At 33.4% G+C, this 22,165-nt stretch overlaps 1 protein-coding gene across 5 annotated transcripts in view; it reads right to left on the reverse strand.

Moving 5' to 3' along the window:
* Nucleotides 1–22,165, reverse strand: part of LOC129751049 (uncharacterized) — a 62,793-nt gene that overhangs the window by 35,032 nt on the left and 5,596 nt on the right. For 4 of the 5 annotated variants that reach the window (XM_055746313.1, XM_055746311.1, XM_055746312.1 and 1 more), the window contains exons 2-3: nucleotides 7,880–8,074; nucleotides 6,017–6,651 (exon numbers count right to left, since the gene is read on the reverse strand). In XM_055746313.1, the coding sequence (XP_055602288.1) occupies nucleotides 6,017–6,651; nucleotides 7,880–8,074 (830 nt within the window). The remainder of the gene's footprint in view (nucleotides 1–6,016; nucleotides 6,652–7,879; nucleotides 8,075–22,165) is intronic. The other variant, XM_055746314.1, reaches the window with a different exon arrangement.

Raw genomic sequence — 22,165 nt, forward strand, 5'->3', positions numbered from 1 at the left:
CCATCTTAAACTTTACATAAATGCAAAATTCCTTTGGCTCTTTATACATAGCCAGTAAAGTTTCTGAAGACAGCTGCATCTTCTGCTTCATGAATTGGAAGATTCCCAACTCCGACGGTTCCTGTTTTCCTGGTCCGAAATATATGCGTAATGAATTTGCGCGTGCTTCCTCCATCTTGTTTTCGTATAATAGTGTTCCGATTTAAGATGATCACTGCTCTAAACCGAACAAAGATAAGCCTTCAAGATAACAGTAGCTATAGCTACACACGCGAAGAATAAGCCGCTCGATAGTAAAAAGTCGACTGTTCAACTCGGCGTCTCAAGACGAACTGAGGTTCGGAAAATCCATAAAAAAATCAGCCATAAGAAATACAATAGACACAAACAGTACACACTCCGTAAGTAAAACACTATTTTAAATTTTTTTTTTAAATTGTAAAACAGATAATTATTTAAAAATACAATAAAAAAATTTTAGAACATCCCTGATGATGGCCAAGATCATGGCCGAAACGTAGGACATTAAGTAAATGTACTGTTTTTAAATTATATTTTTACTGAGAAGCCGAAACGTCCACAATAAGACTGTATTATTTTATATATTGTTGAATGTACGAAATCAATCAGATTGTCTATTATATGTTTTGTTGAAATTTTAATAATTATAGTTGGTTGAGAATCAATCAGATATATGATTGAATATGAGTGGATTACACACTTTTTTTCTCTGTGTAGTAAGTAAGTGCCCGATCAGAAGACAAAAACAAAATTATATCAAGATGCGATATAACTTGATATTCATTTTTTTCATTTCAGAATGAGATATAATTTAGCACTAGTAGGATTATAAAACATATGAAATCAATTAAAAAATCCATGCAAGATTAATTTAATTCTATCATCAGATTGAATATTGACCACCAGAAAGACAAAAAATCGAGTCTTGCAAACAAGCTTTCATGCAATATTTCCGTTGGACTCAATAATTTTGTGTGCAAGGTTGCATTGCCTCCTGCCTTGTACTCAAGCTTTCATTTATTCTTCAAATTATTTAAAAGTTTGGGTACAGCCAGTAGATTCGAACCTCGAATTGCAGGTTGAGAAGCGTGTACGTTACCATAGAACCATACCAGATGCATTGGAATGAGGGCTTCAAAATTCCAATTAAAGTTTTCGAAGAAGGCGATTGAGGCAGATTTTTTCCGAGACGACAAAAACGATAATCTTGATATCAAAGCTATATCTGAATATAATAAAAATATTTCGTTGAGATGGGTTTGAGAAGTAGTTTTGATGTGCTGATCAGGAAGATCCGGTAAATATATGATTGTATCCAATTAACCCCAAAGCAAAAGCTCAGAATGAGATTTGACGAACAAATTAATCTAAATAATGCATGTAGGCAGATTGATGTTCATCAAAAAAGTAAAATATTCCTTTCATTGAATAAAAAATACCTTCTCACTAAGAGTATTCTTATCAAAAACTTGGAAAACCACCCCCGATAACAACGTATCTGTTTCTTTCCAAAACCCTTTTTCAGCAAGTACGTTTACTCGTATATTTTTCACAAAAATTTCGCGGAAACTGTTAACGATTCATGAGAATGACCGTTTCCTCACCAGTCTTATGCATTTTCTTTTAACTCATAATTCCACAATACGGATCGATTTGTCTTATAACAAAAAATCGCCAGATCCTTTTTTTTACATCCATCTTTCCATCTCAATCTAGTGTATAATATCGTCAATATCGCAAAAAAGCAAGGAAACAAGTAATATCGACTACCACTTTTGCCGGGCCCTTACACAAAATCTGATACCTGCCTGAAATCGAATGCATATTCCTCGCTATCCAATGTATGATATCGGCAATATCGCAAAAACAAATTTTATCTTGTATGGACGCCCTTTTCAAAAGGGGTCATCCGAATATCTAAAAAGATTTTTCATCATTCCTGGTCCCAGGGCCGTAGGAAGAACCGACTCATGGGGGGGAAGGGAGGGGGGGTGGTTTGATGACTAATTTTACCTAAGATTTTTTGCCCAACAATGCATGAATACAAAAACAAAATTAAAACAAATTGTGTATTTAGCCCTATGACTATTAATTTTGAAGCACTTTGACATTACAAGCATTCGTATTAAATCTAAACTTTAGAAAATTTTGTCCTAAATCTAAACGGTGAGCTAAATTAGCTTTCATCGATGGTTAAAATCTTTGAACTTTTTTATGAGTCTAAAAGATCATATTCAATTGAGCTGAGCATAAAATAAGCTTTTTCAGGGAGAATTCCATTTCTTAAGATTTTTTTTTTCTATACTCAAATCAAACAAGCCCAATATTCCAAACTATTTTGCAGATTCAAAGATTTCAACCTTTGATGAAAATTGATCTTATTAAAAAAAAGTTAGAGATCACAATCATCAGATTTTTGGATAATATTTACTTGATGCAAACTTGAACCATATTAATGATTTTAGTTTGAAATATGGCTTTTAAAGAACTTCAATACCAACAAATTGTCTATATTGAATTAAGTGGATTTTTTTTCATTGGTTTCTGAAACATAAAATGCCAGTAGTGTCCTTAATGTGTAAATAATGTTAAACAATACACTGGGAAAATATAGAATTTTGTGCAAATTTGAAAGGTGAAGACGTTTGTTTAACAGCAAATATTTTTCATAAAGAATCATTTCCATAATGAAAATCCTGTGGATGATTTATTTAAGTTAAAGTAAGGGTTTTTTGAATAAAACAAAAAAAACAATTCTACCTTTTATTTGATATTTCAGCAGTATTGTGTTTACAAACTTATATTTTTTTAAAATTTAAATATGGAAATTGAATTGACAAACAAACTTTACTGATTAAGACCGCGAAGAAATCTGTGTCAAGAAACACCAAAATTCAGTATTCTATACCTCAGAATCTCCTGGACTAAATTTTACAAATAAAGCGTTCTTAAGTTATGGCAAATGTTGTGTTCAATTTTGTAGAATAAAGTTTAACACTTAAGTTTAACACACTGTAGGCTAGCGAAAAAACGAGATAGTTAGTTACCTCGTATTTGGTCCGCAATGTGTTAAGCTCATGATTTCTTGAAATCCTCAGCTATTTATGTTGATCGTAATTTTGTTTTAAAAGCTGAACCTTTTTCTAAATTTTGAAACTGCATTCTGAATCTGAATTCTGAACTCAAAATGCGCTTTGAATCATACAAAAAATGCGATTATTCCAGATCAGAATTTTATGAGCCAAATCACTGAGCTCTCATTCATGAATCTATTATTTAAACTCTATAGGTCAGGTTGAATCTGAATTCACTATTTGAATTTTTTATTTGTAATCTGTATTGTGAATCAAAATGAAAACATGAATTTACAAAGATGTGATTCTGACTGATAAATTTTGGATTGCAATTTCGAAGCTTTAAATTTTTTAATTTCGTGTAAGAATTAAGTTTAAGAACTTCGAATTTGAAAATGAAACAAATTTTCTCTTTTTTCATATTGGGAAAACTATTATCAAAATATTGAAAATGCATAAGATCTCGAAATACATTATTCAAATTTGATATGAAATGCAAAACCAAATTTAAACCAGGATTTCAAAGCATCTTTTCATTTCTAATTTCTTATGATTATTCGAACTGTAAATCATAACCCGCAACTGAATACAGAATTCGAAATACGAAAATAGAAATACAATTTTTGTTATGGGAGTTTTGTGATTAGAACCTCCGAAATGGGTTAAATTTAATTCAAAATTTAATATTCAGAACTGAACTTTTATAAACAAATGAGAAAATTTTGAAAAAGTGTAAAAAGTGTAGAAGAATTTCGGACTTGTGATGGGTTTTCGAGGTTTTGGCATTAGTTTTAAGTGTTTAGTCTAGATTTTTACTTTTGATTAACCTTACTATACTATCATAATTTGGTTATGAAATCAAAATTTTGAGTGTAGAGTAGAATACCTCGCTTGCAGTTTTAGATCCTCATGGGGGGGGGGGGGGGGGTTTAACCCCCTCCGGTTCTTACGGCCATGCCTGGTCCTAAGGAGCACCCACCCATGCTTTATTTCAGCCCTCCAGCTATAAGACGGCTGAGCTTATTGAAGACAAACATGCACAAAAACAAACAGAATTTTTTTTATATACACTGCAGGCCAAAAGTTTGGGATCACCCGCTAAAATACATGCAAATTTTGATCGTTCATATGTCAGCCGTCTTAGGACATATTACAAATCTTCTGATCTCATTTGAAAGATAATGAACAATAGCTATTTTGGAGGTATTTTTCCCAGAAATGATGTTTTAATGTTGCAACTTAAACTTTACCTAAGGTTAGAATATTTTCATAAAATCGCACTCAATATTCAAAGCCGATCATCTCGGGATAGGGTGGACCAAATTTGAAAATTTGAGCCTTATCTTCCTTATTCTTTACTTCTTAAAACACAATAAAAAAATTTGTGCAAACACTTGAGAATGTACTTTTAATTAATAAAAACGACATTTAAGTTATCGTCCAAAAGTTTGGACACTTCTTAGTATGGTGTATCGGCCAAAAATTTGGGATCATTCTTTAAAAACATACAAATTCATCTCATTCGTATCTTTCTCATCTAAACATCGTATTGCAGATCTGCAGGGTTCATTTGGAAGCTTGGGAATTGTTGTTTTTCCATAAATTGATTCAAAAATTATATTTCAAAGTTTGAACTCTTGATTTTCTTTTTTAAAGTGAGAACCTTAAAAAATTCAGAATTATAAGTGTGAACTTTCAAAAAACAATTAATTTCAGGTGAATTGTTTTTTGATTTGTATTTGATTTTTGTAGGGAACAGAAATAATAGTTGATAGTTTAGCCATACTTGTAATACATGAAATTTCTGCCTTCTAAAACTCGTTTTAGTATCATTTAAATAAAAGCCTCACGCTGCGCGTTCGAATTTGGAGGACATTTTGTCCTTCGCAGGACTAAGGGACTACCCCTAGCTTTCACGCAGCCCTAGGATGCCACGGCAGATCTATGTATTTGGGCCGCCACTTCCAACGGCTTTGTGTCGCCTCGGTCCCTTCATCCTCGGTGTTTACGACCTTACCGCAAAAGTATAGTTTTTGAAAAAAATCCTTTTTTCGTGAATGAAACACATTTTTTCTGGAAAATGGTTCATCCTGGAAAAAAATTTGCTGTTTGGGAATGGTAGTTTTTATACAATGATTAAATTACTCTTAAATTATTTTTATACGGAAAAGTTGAATAAATGATTTTTTCTGTTTTTGAAACAGTGTGCACAGCATTGTTGAAGGCTCATGACCTATATACCAAAATTTAAGTCTCAAGTCTTATATGTTATGTCTTATATTTTATGTCTTATATCTTATATCTTATACCTTATGTCTTATGTCTTATGTCTTATGTCTTATGTCTTATGTCTTATGTCTTATGTCTTATGTCTTATGTCTTATGTCTTATGTCTTATGTCTTATGTCTTTTGTCTTTTGTCTTATGTCTTATGTCTTATGTCTTATGTCTTATGTCTTATGTCTTATGTCTTATGTCTTATGTCTTATGTTTTATGTCTTATGTCTTATGTCTTATGTCTTATGTCTTATGTATCCCACAGACTACCATTCCAAACCAGGATGAAACATTTTCCAGAAAAATTGAGTTCGATTCCACGAAAAAAAGGTGTTTTCTCAAAAACTATAATTTTGCGAAATCTGGGAAAAGACTCTTTCTGACGAATGAAATTCTGGGGGTTTTTCTTTTTGGGCTAACATTTTTGGTGTAGTGGGTTCTTTGTATATGGTCATTAGATCATGTAAAATTTGAATTGGACATTTGCCATTTGTAAAACACTAACCATCACATCGCGGAAGATGTAAATTGTGTGTTAAGTAAAATAGATATTTTCTAAGGGTCTGAGTTGAGTTGAATGAGAATGAGTTTGTTATAGGCAGAAAAAAAAATTTTTTTTTCCTCAAAATCCCGATCAAACTCACCTGATTGTGCTGCTGCTGTTGATGTTGTTGCTGTTGCTGGTGCTGTGCTTGTTGTAGCTGTTGCTGTTGTTGTTGCTGCTGTTGCTGCATTTGCTGCTGCTGTTGTTGTTGCGACGAGGGAGACAATTGGTGTTCGTTTTTCCAAAGCTTTCCACCCTTGAGGATTCCGCTAATAGCTTGCGCTGTACTGAGAGGTTTGTGTTTGCCTCCGGATTCGTAGAGAGGCTGCTGCTGTCCTTGGCTGCTTCCGTCCAAGCTGACCTGCTGCTTGAATTGTTGAAGCTGTTTCTGTTGCTGTAGGGAACCTGGCAATGCTGAAGGCGGAACAGCCGTAGATCCCTGCTGAAGGTCGTTACCTGATTTGGGGATAGGATTGGGAACGATGGCCACCAGAGGGGCCGAATTAGCACCAGTCATCGTCATCGTCGTCTTCGTTGGATCGGTTTGACTATTCTGAACAATCCGCCGCTCTGTTACCGTTGTCATCGTGATCGTTTCAACTATGTAATGCTGCTGTTGAGGAGGCTGTTGTTTAGCTTTGCTGTCACCACTGTTGTTAGAGGATTGTGATTTTGAGGATTTGTTGGCGTTGTTTGATGAAGACAGTGTGGCAGCATTGCTCTTATCATCATCACCTGAGGTTGTTGGGGGTGTTGAGTAGGGATTCGGCCACCGAAGGAGGATTAAAGGGATGGAAATAAACCAACCGTTGACCGTTTTGGGTTTGTGGTTTCACACCCGGCATGTCATGCCGAAGGACAGCGGGTTTATATTTTTAGACCGGTACGTGCCGTAATCCATTAACAGTTGACATTGGCAGATTGAGGGTTGAATTTTTCATCCAGTTCATTTAAAGTTGGTAAATGGCAGTCAGTTAAGGGAAGGCATATCCAGAGTTAGGAAACGGGGATGAGCGGACACACAATCAGCATTTATACAATATTAAAATTGCGATGATTTTGCACTTTGTCAACTAAATGCATCTGATGTGTTGTTTTTTTTCTATGAATTTATTGACTATGCCAAATGCATTCGGTATGCTTCTGATTTTTTTTTTTGCTACATTATATATCACATCACGTATTGAAAATCAAAAGCAGGTGCACTAATGGAATGAGAAAACAGATGCTACATCCACTTTTTTTTGGGTTGTTTCAAACGAATTTAAACGGGAAATTCCTATCAAAGCTGTCATGGTCTCGATTAAAAAAAAAATCAATAAATGTTGAATTCCATGCACCGAAAATGTTGTCCAAAACCTCGAGCACGCTTATTCGGTAAAAGGGTTCATTTAAAAATCGAGAAATTTGCATGCTTTTTCTGGCTGCCAATGAGCAATTGTTTTCATACGCAGTATTTTAATGATAAATGAAATGAATATGTGCAATAATGAATTCTCAGGAAAAGGTTGCCCTTAAAGTTTTCAATTTAAACTGTATTTTAAATTTTTCTTCAATGGACCATTGCATTTTTATTCAGATTATGATAGTTCATCGATACATGACAGCTTTTGAAAAATTCAAATCCATTTTGAAAAGATTTTTGTGAACTGATTTGATTCGATTTGTTTTTTAAAATTTCTATTCAGCTATTGCCAAAAAGTGTGAGTTATTGCACGTGTGGGTTTTGCCTAGTATTTTTGATCCTCTAATCACAATCCAATTGGGTGAGCAGCAGTTAAAGTGAAACAGAGAGCAGTCGAAACGATGACACGATGTGTGGTTGATTGTGTCGATGATTTTCCGATTTGGTTCAAATGTGGGCAACCACTACTAGTGATTGATTGCTGATTGTTCAGAAAGCTTGAAATCTAAAGATGTGCGGCAGCAAATAGGAATGAAGAGGTGGTGTTGATATTCTTACCTTGCGATCCGTCCTGGACCTGTTTGATGGTGAGAAACTTAGGCCGTTCCTCGCCGGCGATGATTTCCTTCTGGGTGATCCGTCGTTCCGGAGAGGACTTCTGCAGCGGAACCAGCGTGATCGGGAGGGTGGTGTGAGGCGGAAGCGGGGCGTCCATCATCGGCGATATGTCGTCCGAACATTGTGAGTCGCATTCTGTGAAATAGAAATGCAGAATATTTTTAACTTGTTTCACTCAATACATAATCCAAAACATTTTTATTTAATTAATGGAAACTTCACATTCAATTTTTACTATCATGTCAAATCTATTACTAAAATTATCTTGTCCTACTCTCGTTTATCTACTCATGATCTTCATTTCTCATTCTCCCATTTAATTGTCTTCTGATTTTAAAATATTTTTTATCATTTTTTCAGCTTGGCATCCAACCCTTTAGCTCATTTTCTAATCTTCTCATCTTCTTATTTTCTCATCTTCTTATCTTCTCATTATTACTAACCCTCATCTTCTCAACTACACATCTTCTCATCTTCTCATCTTCTCATCTTCTAATCTTCTCATCTTCTAATCTTATCATCTTCTCATCTTCTCATCTTCTCATCTACTCATCTTCTCATCTTCTCATCTTCTCATCTTCTCATCTTCTCATCTTCTCATCTTCTCATCATCTCATCTTCTCATCTTCTCATCTTCTCATCTTCTCATCTTCTCATCTTCTCATCTTCTCATCTTCTCATCTTCTGATCTTCTCATCTTCTCATCTTCTCATATTCTCATCTTCTCATATTCTCATCTTCTCATCTTCTCATATTCTCATCTTCTCATCTTCTCATCTTCTCATCTTATTATCTTCTCATCTTCTCATCTTCACATCTTCTCATCTTCTCATCTTCTCATCTTCTCATCTACTCATTTTCTCATCTTCTCATCTTCTCATCTTCTCATCTTCTCATCTTCTCATCTTCTCATCTTCTCATCTTCTCATTTTCGCATCTTCTCATCTCATCATCTTCTCATCTTCTCATCTTCTTATATTTTCATCTTTTGATCTTCTCATCTTCTCATGTTCTCATCATCTCAACTTCTCATCTTTTCAACTTCTCATCTTCTCAACTTCTCATCTTCTCAAATTCTGATCTTCTCATTTCTTATTTTCTCATCTTTTCACCTTCTCATCTTCACAACTTCTCAAATTCTGATCTTCTCATTTTCTTATTTTCTTATTTTTTTGAAATTAATTTTTACGGCCTTATCGGTGAATGTTATGTTCTCATAGTGAGAACATTTCAAGAATTGAAAATTATAGATGGATAGAAGAAGATTAGAAGAAAATTACAGGTGTTGAAAATGAGCGGGTAGGAATTTTTTAAGAAGCATTTTCACCACATACTTAACTTTTGTTCAATCACGGATCAACTATTTTGAAATGTTAGAATCGGACAGGGTTGAGTCTAACACAACACAATAGTTGGTCTTGCGTGGTTCGCACCGCGAAACTTGCAGTGCGAACGAACAACCACGCAAGACCAACTATTGTGTTGTGTTAGACTCAACCCTGTCCGATTCTAACATTTCAAAATAGTTGATCCGTGATTGAACAAAAGTTAAGTATGTGGTGAAAATGCTTCTTAAAAAATTCCTACCCGCTCATTTTCAACACCTGTAATTTTCTTCTAATCTTCTTCTATCCATCTATAATTTTCAATTCTAGAAATGTTCTCACTATGAGAACATAACATTCACCGATAAGGCCGTAAAAATTAATTTCAAAACAAAAATCACGGTGATTAATCTTCATTAACTTATTTTCTTATTTTCTCATCTTCTCATCTTCTCATCTTCTCATCTTCTCATCTTCTCATCTTCTCATCTTCTCATCTTCTCATCTTCTCAACTTCTCATCTTCTCATATTCTCATCTTCTAATCTTCTCATCTTCTCATCTTCTCATCTTCTCATCTTCTAATCTTCTTATCTTCGCATCTTCTCATCTGCTCATCTTCTCATCTTCTCATCTTCTCATCTTCTCATCTTCATATCTTCTCATCTTTTCATCTTCTCGTGTACTCATCTTCTCATCTTCTCATCTTCTAATCATCTCATCTTCTCATCTACTCATCTACTCATCTTCTCATCTTCTCATCTTCTCATCTTCTCATCTTCTCATCTTCTCAACTTCTCATCTTCTCACTTTCTCATGTTCTCATCTTCTCATCTGTTCATCTTCTCGTCTACTCATCTTCTCATCTTCTCATCTTCTCATCTTCTCATCTTCTCAACTTCTCATCTTCTCATCTTCTCATCTTCTCATCTTCTCATCTTCTCATCTTCTCATCTTCTCATCTCCTCATCTTCTCATCTTTTTATCTTCTAATCTCCTCATCTTCTCATCTTCTTATCTTCTCATCTTCTCATATTCTCATATCCTAATCTACTCATCTTCTCATCTTTTCATCTTCTTATATTTTCATCTTCTGATCTTCTTATCTTCTCAACTTCTCATCTTCTCAACATCCCATCTTCTCAACTTCTCACCTTCGCAAGTTCTGATCTTTTCATTTTCTTATTTTCCCATCTTCTCAACTTCTCATCTTCCCATCTTCTCAAATTCTGATCTTCTCATTTTCTTATTTTCTCATCTTCTCATCTTATCATCTTCTCATATTCTCATCTTCTCATCTTCTCATTTTTTCAACTTCTCGTGTACTCATCTTCTCATCTTCTCATCTTCTCATCTTCTTATCTTCTCATCTACTCATCTTCTCATCTTCTCATCTTCTTATCTTCTCATCTTGTCATCTTCTCATCCTTACATCTTTTCATCTTCTCATCTTCTCATCTTCTCATCTTCTTATCTTGTTATCTTCTCATCTTCTCATCTTCTCATCTTCTCATCTTCTCATCTTCTCATCTTCTCATCTTCTGATCTTCTCATCTTTTCATCTTCTCATCTTCTCATCTTCTATTCTTCTCATCTTCTCATTTTCTCATCTTTTCATCTTCTCATCTTCTCATCTTCTCATCTTCTCAAATTTTCATCTACTCATCTTCACCTCTTCTCATCTTCTCATCTTCTCATCTTCTCATCTTCACATCTTTTCATCTTCTCATCTTCTCATCTACTCATCTTCTCATCTTCTCATCTTCTTATCTTAAGGAGAAGAGAAGATGAGAAAATGAAGGGATTAGAAGATGAAAAGATGAGAAGATGAGAAGATGAGAAATTGAGAAATTGAGATGATGAGAAGATGATAAGATGAGAAGATGAGAAGATGAGAAGAAGAGAAGATGAGAAGATTAAAGGATGAGAAGATGAGAAGATGAAAGCATGAGAAGATGTATTGCTGAAGATATGAGAAGATGAGAGGATGAGTAGATGAGAAGATGAGAAGATAAGAAGATGATATGATGAGAAGATGAGAAGATGAGAAGATGAGAAGTTGAAAAGATGAGAAGATGAGAAAATGAGAAGATAAGAACAATGGAAAATGAGAAGATGATAAGATGAGAAGATGAGAAGATGAGAAGATTATGTGAAGATGAGAAGATCGCAGGATAAGAAGATGAGAAGATAAGACGATATGAAGGAGAAACTGAGAAGATTAGAAGATGAAAAGATGAGAAGATGTGAAGATGAAAAGATGAGAGGATGAGAAGATGTGAAGATGTGAAGATGAGAAGATGAGAAGATGTGAAGATGGAAGATGAGAAGATGAGAAGATGAGAAGAAGAGAAGATGAGCAGATGAAAAGATGTGAAGATTAGAAGATGAGAAGATGAGAAGATAAGAAGATGAGAAGATGAAAAGATAAGAAGATGAGAAGATGAGAAAATGAGAAGATGAGAAGATGAGAAGATGAGAAGATAAGAATATGAGAAGATGAAAAGATGTGAAGATGAGAAGATGAGAAGACGAGTAGATGAAAAGATGAGAAGATGAGAAAATAAGAAAATAAGAAAATGAGAAGCTGAAAATATGAGAAAATAGGAAGATGAGAAGATCAGAAGATGAGAAGATGAGAATATGAGAAGATGAGAAGATGAGAAGATGAGAAGATGAGATGATGAGAAAATGAGAAGATGAGAAGATGAGAAGATGAGAAGATGAGAAGATGAGATGATGAGAAGATGAGAAGATGAGAAGATGAGAAGATGAGAAGATGAGAAGATGAGAAGATGAGAAGATGAGAAGATGAGAAGATGAGAAGATGAGAAGATGAGAAGATGAGAAGATGAGAAGATGAAAAGATGAGAAGATGAGAAGATGAGAAGATGTGTAGTTGAAAAGATGAGGGTTAGTTATAATAAGAAGATACGAAGATGAGAAAATGAGAAGATGAGAAGATGAGAAGATGAGAAGATGAGAAGATGAGAAGATGAGAAGATGAGGAGATGAGAAGATGAGAAGATGAGAAGATGAGGAGATGAGAAGATGAGAAGATGAGAAGATGAGAAGATGAGAAGATGAGAAGATGAGAAGATGAGGAGATGAGGAGATGAGAAGATGAGAAGATGAGAAGATGAGAAGATGAGAAGATAAGAAGTTGAGAAGATGAGAAGATGAGAAGATGAGAAGATGAGAAGATTAGAACATGAGAACATGAGAAGATGAGAAGATGAGAAGATGAGAAATTGAGAAAAAGAGAAGATGAGAAAATGTGGAGATGAGAAGATGAGAAGATATGAAGATGAGAAGATGAAGATGAGAAAATCAGATGATGAGAAGATGATAAGATGAGAAGATGAGAAGATGAGAAGATGAGGAGATGAGAAGATGAGAAGATGAGAAGATGAGAAGATGAGAAGATAAGAAGTTGAGAAGATGAGAAGATGAGAAGATGAGAAGATGAGAAGATGAGAAGATGAGAACATGAGAACATGAGAAGATGAGAAGATGAGAAGATGAGAAGTTGAGAAGATGAGTATATGGGAATATGAGAAGATGAAAAGATGAGAAGATCAGAAGATGAGAAGATGAGAATATGAGAAGATGAGATGATGAGAAGATGATAAGATGAGAAAATGAGAAGATGAGAAGAAGAGAAGATGAGGAGATTAAAGGATGAGAAGCTGCGAAGATGAAAAGATGAGAAGATGAGAAGATGAGAAGATGAGAAGATGAGAAGATGAGAAGATGAGAAGATGAAAAGCTGAGAAGATGAGAAGATGAGAAGATGAGAAGACGAGAAGATGAGAAGATGAGAAGATGAGAAAATGTGAAGATGAAAAGATGAGAAGATGAGAAGATGAGAACACGAGTAGATGAAAAGATGTGAAGATTAGAAGATGAGAAGATGAGAAGATGAGAAGATGAGAAGATGAAAAGATGAGAAGATGAGAAGATGAGAAGATGAGAAGATGAGAAGATGAGAAGATAAGAAGATGAGAAGATGAGAAGATTTGAAGATTAGAAGATGAGAAGACGAGTAGATGAAAAGATGAGAAGATGAGAAGAAGAGAGAGTGAGAAGATAAGAAGATGAAAAGATGAGAAAATAGGAAGATGAGAAGATCAGAAGATGAGAAGATGAGAAGATGAGAAGATGAGAAGATGAGAAGATGAGAAGATGAGAAGATGAGAAGATGAGAAGATGAGAAGATGAGAAGATGAGAAGATGAGAAGATGAGAAGATGAGAAGATGAGAAGATGAGAAGATGAGAAGATGAGAAGATGAGAAGATGAGAAGATGAGAAGATGAGAAGATGAAAAGATGAGAAGATTAGAAGATGAGAAGATGAGAAGATGAGAAGATGAGAAGATGAGAAGATGAGAAGATGAGAAGATGAGAAAATGTGAAGATGAAAAGATGAGAAGATGAGAAGATGAGAAGCTGAGAAGATGAGAAGATGAGAAGATGAGAACACGAGTAGATGAAAAGATGAGAAGATGAGAAGATGAGAAGATGAGAAGATGAGAAGATGAGAAGATGAGAAGATGAGAAGATGAGAAGATGAGAAGATGAGAAGATGAGAGGATTAGAAGATGAGAAGATGAGAAGATAAGAAGATGAGAAGATGAGAAGATTAGAAGATGAGAAGATGAGAAGATGAGAAGATAAGAAGATGAGAAGATGAGAAGATGAGGAGATGAGAAGATGAGAAGATGAGAAGATGAGAAGATGAGAAATTGAGAAATTGAGAAGATGAGAAATTGTGGAGATGGGAAGATGAGAAGATATGAAGATGAGAAGATGAAGATGAGAAGATGAGAAGATGAGAAAATGAGATGATGAGAAGATGATAAGATGAGAAGATGAGAAGATGAGAAGATGAGGAGATGAGAAGATGAGAAGATGAGAATAAGTAAAATCAAGAAGATGAGAAGATGAGAAAATAGGAAGATGAGAAGATGAAAAGTTGAGAAGATGAAAAGGAGTAGGATGACAAGCTGAAATTGATTGAAAAATATAAAAAAAGAGAAGACAATGAAATGAGAAAATAAAATTATGAGTAAATGAACGAGAGCAGGAGGAGATAATGAAACTTGTCTTTTGTTTGTATGAATATTAAACAATTCGAAACGATACACTTTTATAAAAATCGATGAACATATTTTTTTTTTTAAATAAAGGTTAATACTTAAATCCAAGAATGAAGAGAATATAAGCTTTATTGTACAGATATTTTATCATAACAAATTGAATTGAAATTTTTTTTTTGCAAGTTTTTGTTTAAACCAAAAATATTACTAGTTTTTATGCCATTCATTTTTTAATTTTTAGATTTCATATCAACCTATCCGTTTGGGTTATTCTTATTTTTAAAAGAAGTTTTTAGAATAAGGCAAGCTATAAAACAAAATTTGACTTTTTGTTGATCAGTTTTAAAAGGATTTTATTTATTTTATATTTATGAAAATAGGCAAACTATGAGACACACCCTGTGCGCGACTGCATCGTTTTCGATTCCAAACATCGCTTCATGCAAATGTCATGTAGAATTGACCCATTCCAAGCACCCCTCAACTGGAGAACCGATTTTTATTTTTCATTATCCAAATATAAATTACATAGCGTTAGAAAGGTTATTTCTTCAGTGTCATTTTCCATTAAAAGATTTTTAGCTACCTTTTTTTAGAATTGAGTATGTTAACGTTGAAATTTAAAAATTTTAGTATGAAATTAAATTGATTTTTGCAAATATTCTTTATTTATAACATAACTTTGTCAAAAATCTAGCTATGTCAAAACAAATAACTGCAAAATGATGCTAAAAAAGCCATCTTTTAAGCATGATATAAGATAAATAACAGTTACTGCAAGTTTACGCTCTAGAATCGTTGATAAAGGTATCTATTTTTAAGCGTTGTAACGTCACGAAAATTCTACTGTTTTTAAATTTATGATTTACTGAAATTTCACATATTGTCGAAAATTGGAGGTCTCTTCAAACTTTTTGAGTGGAATTTAATGCAATTTACAGATTGAAAATCGGTTTAGCAGGTTGTGAGTTGCACCCGGGTAAAGAATGCGTTGTGACGTCACGAAAATTTGTTTACTTTTTTTCGAAAACGTTAAAGACTTTTTACTTCAACACTATGATAGTATTTTTTCAATACAAGTTCAACACAACAATGTGCTTCAATAAACGAATTCTATTATCAAGTTTTTTAAAGAAACTAAATTTTTTTTGCATTAACTTAGTTGTTTTTAAACATTTCTAATAAAACATACAAAACAGCGCTTAAAAACGGTTGATTCAAGAATACACACACGATCAAACAAATGAAATCCTCATCGATTTTGTAAAAGAATATTTGTGAATCATAAAGCAGATAGTTATCTGTGATTTGAATGAAAATCTTGTTAAAGATCAACTTCTTAATATATCTATGTTAGAATGGAAAACACCGCTAGTAGCTTCTATTTGTTTCTGGCATTTTGTTCAAACGAAATAAGTTCCATGAAATAAATGTAATGAGATTCAAAAAATCTGGTAAACTGGTTAACTTGATAGATTAACTTTTTTATTAAAAAAATTCATAAGATTTTCATAGAAAATTAATTAATAAAATTAATTAAATTATTTTAATAACTGCATTTATTGAAATTTCCACCTCAAAGAATGTCTAAATCTAAATCGAACCCCGTGTTCACATAAAATCTCACAAAAGGGACTTTGAACTGAATTACAAAATTTAATAAATTCAAATATGTACTAGCACAAGATCTCATGCAAAATTTGGGTCAAATTATTCTAAGGGAAGGGGTTGCGCAACGCACTTGAAGTTTGTATGGAATTATGTAAATTTTGTTCGGCATGATAAAAAAAACCGTTCTTCGTCAATAATTAAGGTCTTTATCAACCAATTTTTCTTTCAATTTGAGTATTTTAAAGCTTTGATAATGACAATATTTCATCTGAGGAACGCGTTTCGATTAGAGTTATCATAAAACAGCTATAATGTTCAAAATTAGCGTCGATTAACGATCATTCATGTATTTTTTGTATTTGACCCATCAGAAGCTAATTTTTGAAACTCAAAAACCTTTTTAACTAAACCATTGTCGAAAAGGGATTTTGAGATAAACTATTTGTCATAATGAAAGTTTTGTGAATGACTATAATTAAAACAAACCAGCCGATAGGGACTTCAGAAATTGGTGCATAACTTGGTTTTAATGTCCTTATAAACCCAATTTCTCATAATTACATACAAATTTTAGGCTCATTGTGCCCTCTATTTCCGTGGGCCAATCCCCAAATTTGGCACTGGACTATGTGTATGGCCTAGGGTCTATTTAAGCTTGCAACTTATAAGATTTTCATTAGATGGCTGATTTAGGCACTCTAGTGTCGATTAACTATCTTTGGAAAGATCGAAGGCTTTGAAATTATTATTTATTTTTACTTTCCTTTGCAATTAAAGATAAAAAAGATTCAGAAACACATTTCAACGCTTTTACGAATAAATACTTCCTAGTTTTTGTTTTGTCCTAAATAATATCTACATGATCGCATAAAAAAACTTCGAATAAAATTGATGTGAGCAAACCTTATGAAAACCTTATCTGCTTATATCTGCTTATAAATTCCTTTATTTTTTGGGAATAAATGGATCGATTTCATCACGAAATCACATTATTTATTAAGTTTTTAAGCATTTTAAGTAAATCAAGCATTCATTTTAAGATTTCACTTTGATTTATTTCATGTAGCTAACCATCAAATTTCGTGACGTCACAACGCTTTGCAAAACCCTGCTTTAAAAAAATGGTGCGTTGTGACGTCACGAAACTGAATCGCTCTAAAATAAATTAAAATCAAAATTTAAAAAAATCAAAAACAGCTTTTTGTTGGTTGTAATGAATCGATACTTTTCTGAAATTTTCATAAAATTTAATGAAATAGAAGAGCAGAAAATTGCGGCGTTGTAAAAAAAACTGAAAAGTGGGAAAAGAGGCGCGTTGTGACGTCACGATTCCTTTTGCTTATATTTTGTTAACTATTCATTCTATACAAATACTTTTGGTTTCAAATTGTAGAGAATTAAATTTTGACCTCATAATATACAATTTTTAACAATGTGCGATATGACCTGTAAAACTTACATACAATATACCAAAAAATTGTTTAGCAAACGTTGTGACGTCACGCTGGAATGGGTCAATTACAAAAAATTAAATTAATATGGAATAGCGAGGATTTTTTTCATAACTGCGTTATTATACACAACATATATGACCGAATTCCACATGAAATTTGAGTCTGCAAAATGATATCAAGTGCAAGTTCAAAATTTTGATTTGAGACTTGGAATTGATACTGTTTACAAAGTTTATTGCTTAGACTTGGTTGTGATCCTGAATTAAAAAAGCTTCAAATTAAAGTTTATTGGAAAGCTAAACAGGTATTTAAAACCTGCAGATTTCCAAAAAATTGTCATTTCAGTATTCTTCTCTTTTAAAATATTTTAAAAATGGTTTTGACTTTTGAATCAGCATTTGAAATACAAGGTATCAGTTTTTCGAACGCTGCTGATATAAGACGATAAACCCTTCAAAAATATCTCTGTAATTGCCTGACGTGATAAGCTTGCGCCTGTTTTTAAGAAATTCTGTACAAGTGTTCCAATTAAAATTACAATTTTTCGACATATATCTATCGAAACTTTTCCCATTCCACTCACAGAAAACTTTCCTCCCGGGTAATGGCACGCAATTTTAGCGGAATAATAAATAATTCACCCAAGATGACATACTTCATCTAGCTCGGAAGTCGATAGCAGCAAACCAAACCCAAAAATTCCCGGAAAAGCTCATCTCCATCCAGCTCGCTCGCATGAGTTGAACAGACTTGAGTTTTGGGGTGTGGAAAAACGTATTCGCTTCGATTTTTTGGCATACATCACATCCCTCCATCCACCCATCTCGTTTGTCGTCATCATTTGCCATAAATATGAGAAACCTGTGAAACGTGACAGTTTTATATGGTGGCTTAAGTACCTTCCCCCGGTATGTTACTTTTTTTTTTGCTGGATTTCTCGATTCTGTATCCGTGTCTGAGATATTTGAACCATATTATTAGCATATTTTTTTCGCCATATGTTTTACCCCCTAGTTGTCATAGGCTGGTTGAATTCATTTTGGGAGTTATTTTTTCCTCTTGGTTTCTTCCTGCAGAAGGTTATACAGAAACCTTTTAGCTGGGAAAGCACCGTTTGTTGGTAATCTGTCGCACTCACAAGAAAATGATGCCTTTCTTTGGTTTATTCCCCGAAGCTATGCAAATGTTTGGGTTTTTGCTCAGTATTACGATTAATGAGTTTTGTTTCTTACCAAATCGAGCTGAAACCGATTTCCATTACCTGTAAATGAAAAAAGATAGAGATGATTAGACAAAAACCTTCAAATTGGATATTATATCATAAGGGATAGTTTTATTTAAACTGTTTGAAATTATTTAAAAACTTATTTGAAAATTATTTTAAATGAGAGATCCCAATATAATCATTTAGTTATCAGTTGTTTTTTTCATGGAGAACTACATTATTGACATTTTTTACATTTTTGCTATTTTTACGCTTTCGTAATTTTTTTACATTTTCGTCATTTTCATCATTTTGGTCATTTTTGTCATTTTTGTCATTTTTGTTATTTTTGTTATTTTTGTTATTTTTGTCATTTTTGTCATTTTTGTCATTTTTGTCATTTTTGTCATTTTTGTCATTTTTGTCATTTTTGTCATTTTTGTCATTTTTGTCATTTTTGTCATTTTTGTCATTTTTGTCATTTTTGTCATTTTTGTCATTTTTGTCATTTTTGTCATTTTTGTCATTTTTGTCATTTTTGTCATTTTTGTCATTTTTGTCATTTTTGTCATTTTTGTCATTTTTGTCATTTTTGTCATTTTTGTCATTTTTGTCATTTTTGTCATTTTTGTCATTTTTGTCATTTTTGTCATTTTTGTCATTTTTGTCATTTTTGTCATTTTTGTCATTTTTGTCATTTTTGTCATTTTTGTCATTTTGTCATTTTTGTCATTTTTGTCATTTTTGTCATTTTTGTCATTTTTGTCATTTTTGTCATTTTTGTCATTTTTGTCATTTTTGTCATTTTTGTCATTTTTGTCATTTTTGTCATTTTTGTCATTTTTGTCATTTTTGTCATTTTTGTCATTTTTGTCATTTTTGTCATTTTTGTCATTTTTGTCATTTTTGTCATTTTTGTCATTTTTGTCATTTCTGTCATTTTTGTCATTTTTGTCATTTTTGTCATTTTTGTCATTTTTGTCATTTTTGTCATTTTTGTCATTTTTGTCATTTTTGTCATTTTTGTCATTTTTGTCATTTTTGTCATTTTTGTCATTTTTGTCATTTTTGTCATTTTTGTCATTTTTGTCATTTTTGTCATTTTTGTCATTTTTGTCATTTTTGTCATTTTTGTCATTTTTGTCATTTTTGTCATTTTTGTCATTTTTGTCATTTTTGTCATTTTTGTCATTTTTGTCATTTTTGTCATTTTTGTCATTTTTGTCATTTTTGTCATTTTTGTCATTTTTGTCATTTTTGTCATTTTTGTCATTTTTGTCATTTTTGTCATTTTTGTCATTTTTGTCATTTTTGTAATTTTTGTCATTTTTGTCATTTTTGTCATTTTTGTCATTTTTGTCATTTTTGTCATTTTTGTCATTTTTGTCATTTTTGTCATTTTTGTCATTTTTGTCATTTTTGTCATTTTTGTCATTTTTGTCATTTTTGTCATTTTTGTCATTTTTGTCATTTTTGTCATTTTTGTCATTTTTGTCATTTTTGTCATTTTTGTCATTTTTGTCATTTTTGTCATTTTTGTCATTTTTGTCATTTTTGTCATTTTTGTCATTTTTGTCATTTTTGTCATTTTTGTCATTTTTGTCATTTTTGTCATTTTTTTCTTTTTTGTCATTTTTGTCATTTTTTTCGTTTTCTATCATTTTTTGTCGTTTTTCATCATTTTTGTCGTTTTTCATCATTTTTGTCATTTTTGTCATTATTTTCATTTTTGTCATTTTTGTCATTTTTGTCGTTTTCTATCATTTTTTGTCGTTTTCTATCATTTTTTGTCGTTTTCCATCTTTTTTGTCGTTTTTCATCATTTTTGTCATATTTTTTTTTTTGTTGATATTTCTCGATATTTTCATCATTTCAGTCATTTATAGAAGTTCCCGTCAGAATCGTTGAAAATTTCACAGTTTTTTTCTGCTTAAACTAAGACATCGACATTTCCCTTGTTCTCTCTGCTAATGACCTCTGGAAAATTGTAGCTTATCATCAATTTTCAGCGCAAAGAGCATTCAACTCTTCCCTAGTCAGCAGAAAAGCTTCTGTCTCAGGGCAGTAAATTCGACGGGCGCCATTAAGTGAAAACGTACACTGCCCCCGACTGTGTGTGGAATGAGAACCGAATTTTGACCGGAAACAATGGAAAGTAACATGGAGCTGGTCATTCATCAACCCATTCTCCGGAGTAGTGGTTCGAGAGATTGAAGTAGCCTTCATCCACCCACAAACTCCGAGACAGTTTCGAAGGGGTCAACCGCTTTCCAAGTTGACCGCAAAGAGCTAGAGAGCGAATGATTCTTATTGAAGTGCTAGCCGGCTTTTTATTTTTGCAGATATGTTATTCATTCATGTTATCAAAATGGGAAACCATAAATAAGCACTAGAGCTAGAAGAAACTACTGGGATGGTGTTTGCGAAGAAGTTGCAGCTTTAATGCTGAAGAAAATGTTTTCAGTACTCATTATGGGATAATTCAACGGTGTTCCCATGGGAGATTAGCTAAATGGTTTGATTGAACTCTTGAGTAATATAGAGGGAATTTTCACAAGGATGGTAATGTGTAGTAGATGAACTCGACTATTAGGAAAAACAGCATAAAAAACAGTTGAAATTTCATAAAATGTTAGCAAAAATATGAATTAAATTACCGACAACACTTAATTCAGAACCTTATTCATCCACTGATTCCTTTTAAGAGATTCTATTCGAATATGTAATAAGTAAATTTTTTCATGACTCACAATCAATCTTATTTGGTCGATGACATTGAATTCAACAGGTGATTTAGAATGTTACTTTTACCGAACTTCAAGCGTCGCCGCGGAAACGACGGAATATCGCTGGTTTCTTAAACGATGACTGGAACAAATTCCGTTGACCTTAGTGACCTTTCAGTCCCGTTTATCGTACCTCCACCCAAGTTCTGGCTGTATATAGCTGGTCTTCAGCCCCAGATCACGGACGCAGACGTTGAAACTATAGTTTCTCGCTGCCTGGACTCAACCATGCCGGTAGAGGCTAAACGATTGCTTCCCAAAGGCGTAGACTGGGAGATATGTTTCATTCAAAATCGGATTGGACCCAGTGCACAAAAATATCGCCTTGAGTCCTATGACTTGGTTTTCTGGAATACTCTTTTGTGAATTTGTGGACCAGCCAAAAAACTACAGCAGGTGACCTCTGACTCCTGTACCATCTGTTCAACGCATTCGGTCGGTTGGGGAACCGGCTACCCCGAATGTAGTGCCAATTACGCCCACGTTCGGACCAGTTTCCTTGAGGTAGTCTCATCTAGTGCCTTCGAGGATCTTGGGAATCATCTGGCTCCCACTTCAGCTGATAACGACGATGAGACCTCAGCTCTCTTGAGATTGTATTGCGACGCTTCACCGGTTCAGAGAGGATTAGCCACTACTTGTTGGGTTTCTACACTGGGACGTAACGAAATAGGCACTTGGGAGACCTCATCTCGACTCAGTCGCGCAGCTTCCAGCCAGCGTCATCAGTCGTCCCAGCCCTGAGTTC

The sequence above is a fragment of the Uranotaenia lowii genome, chromosome 3, assembly GCF_029784155.1.
Source record: "Uranotaenia lowii strain MFRU-FL chromosome 3, ASM2978415v1, whole genome shotgun sequence".
Classification (NCBI taxonomy): domain Eukaryota; kingdom Metazoa; phylum Arthropoda; class Insecta; order Diptera; family Culicidae; genus Uranotaenia; species Uranotaenia lowii.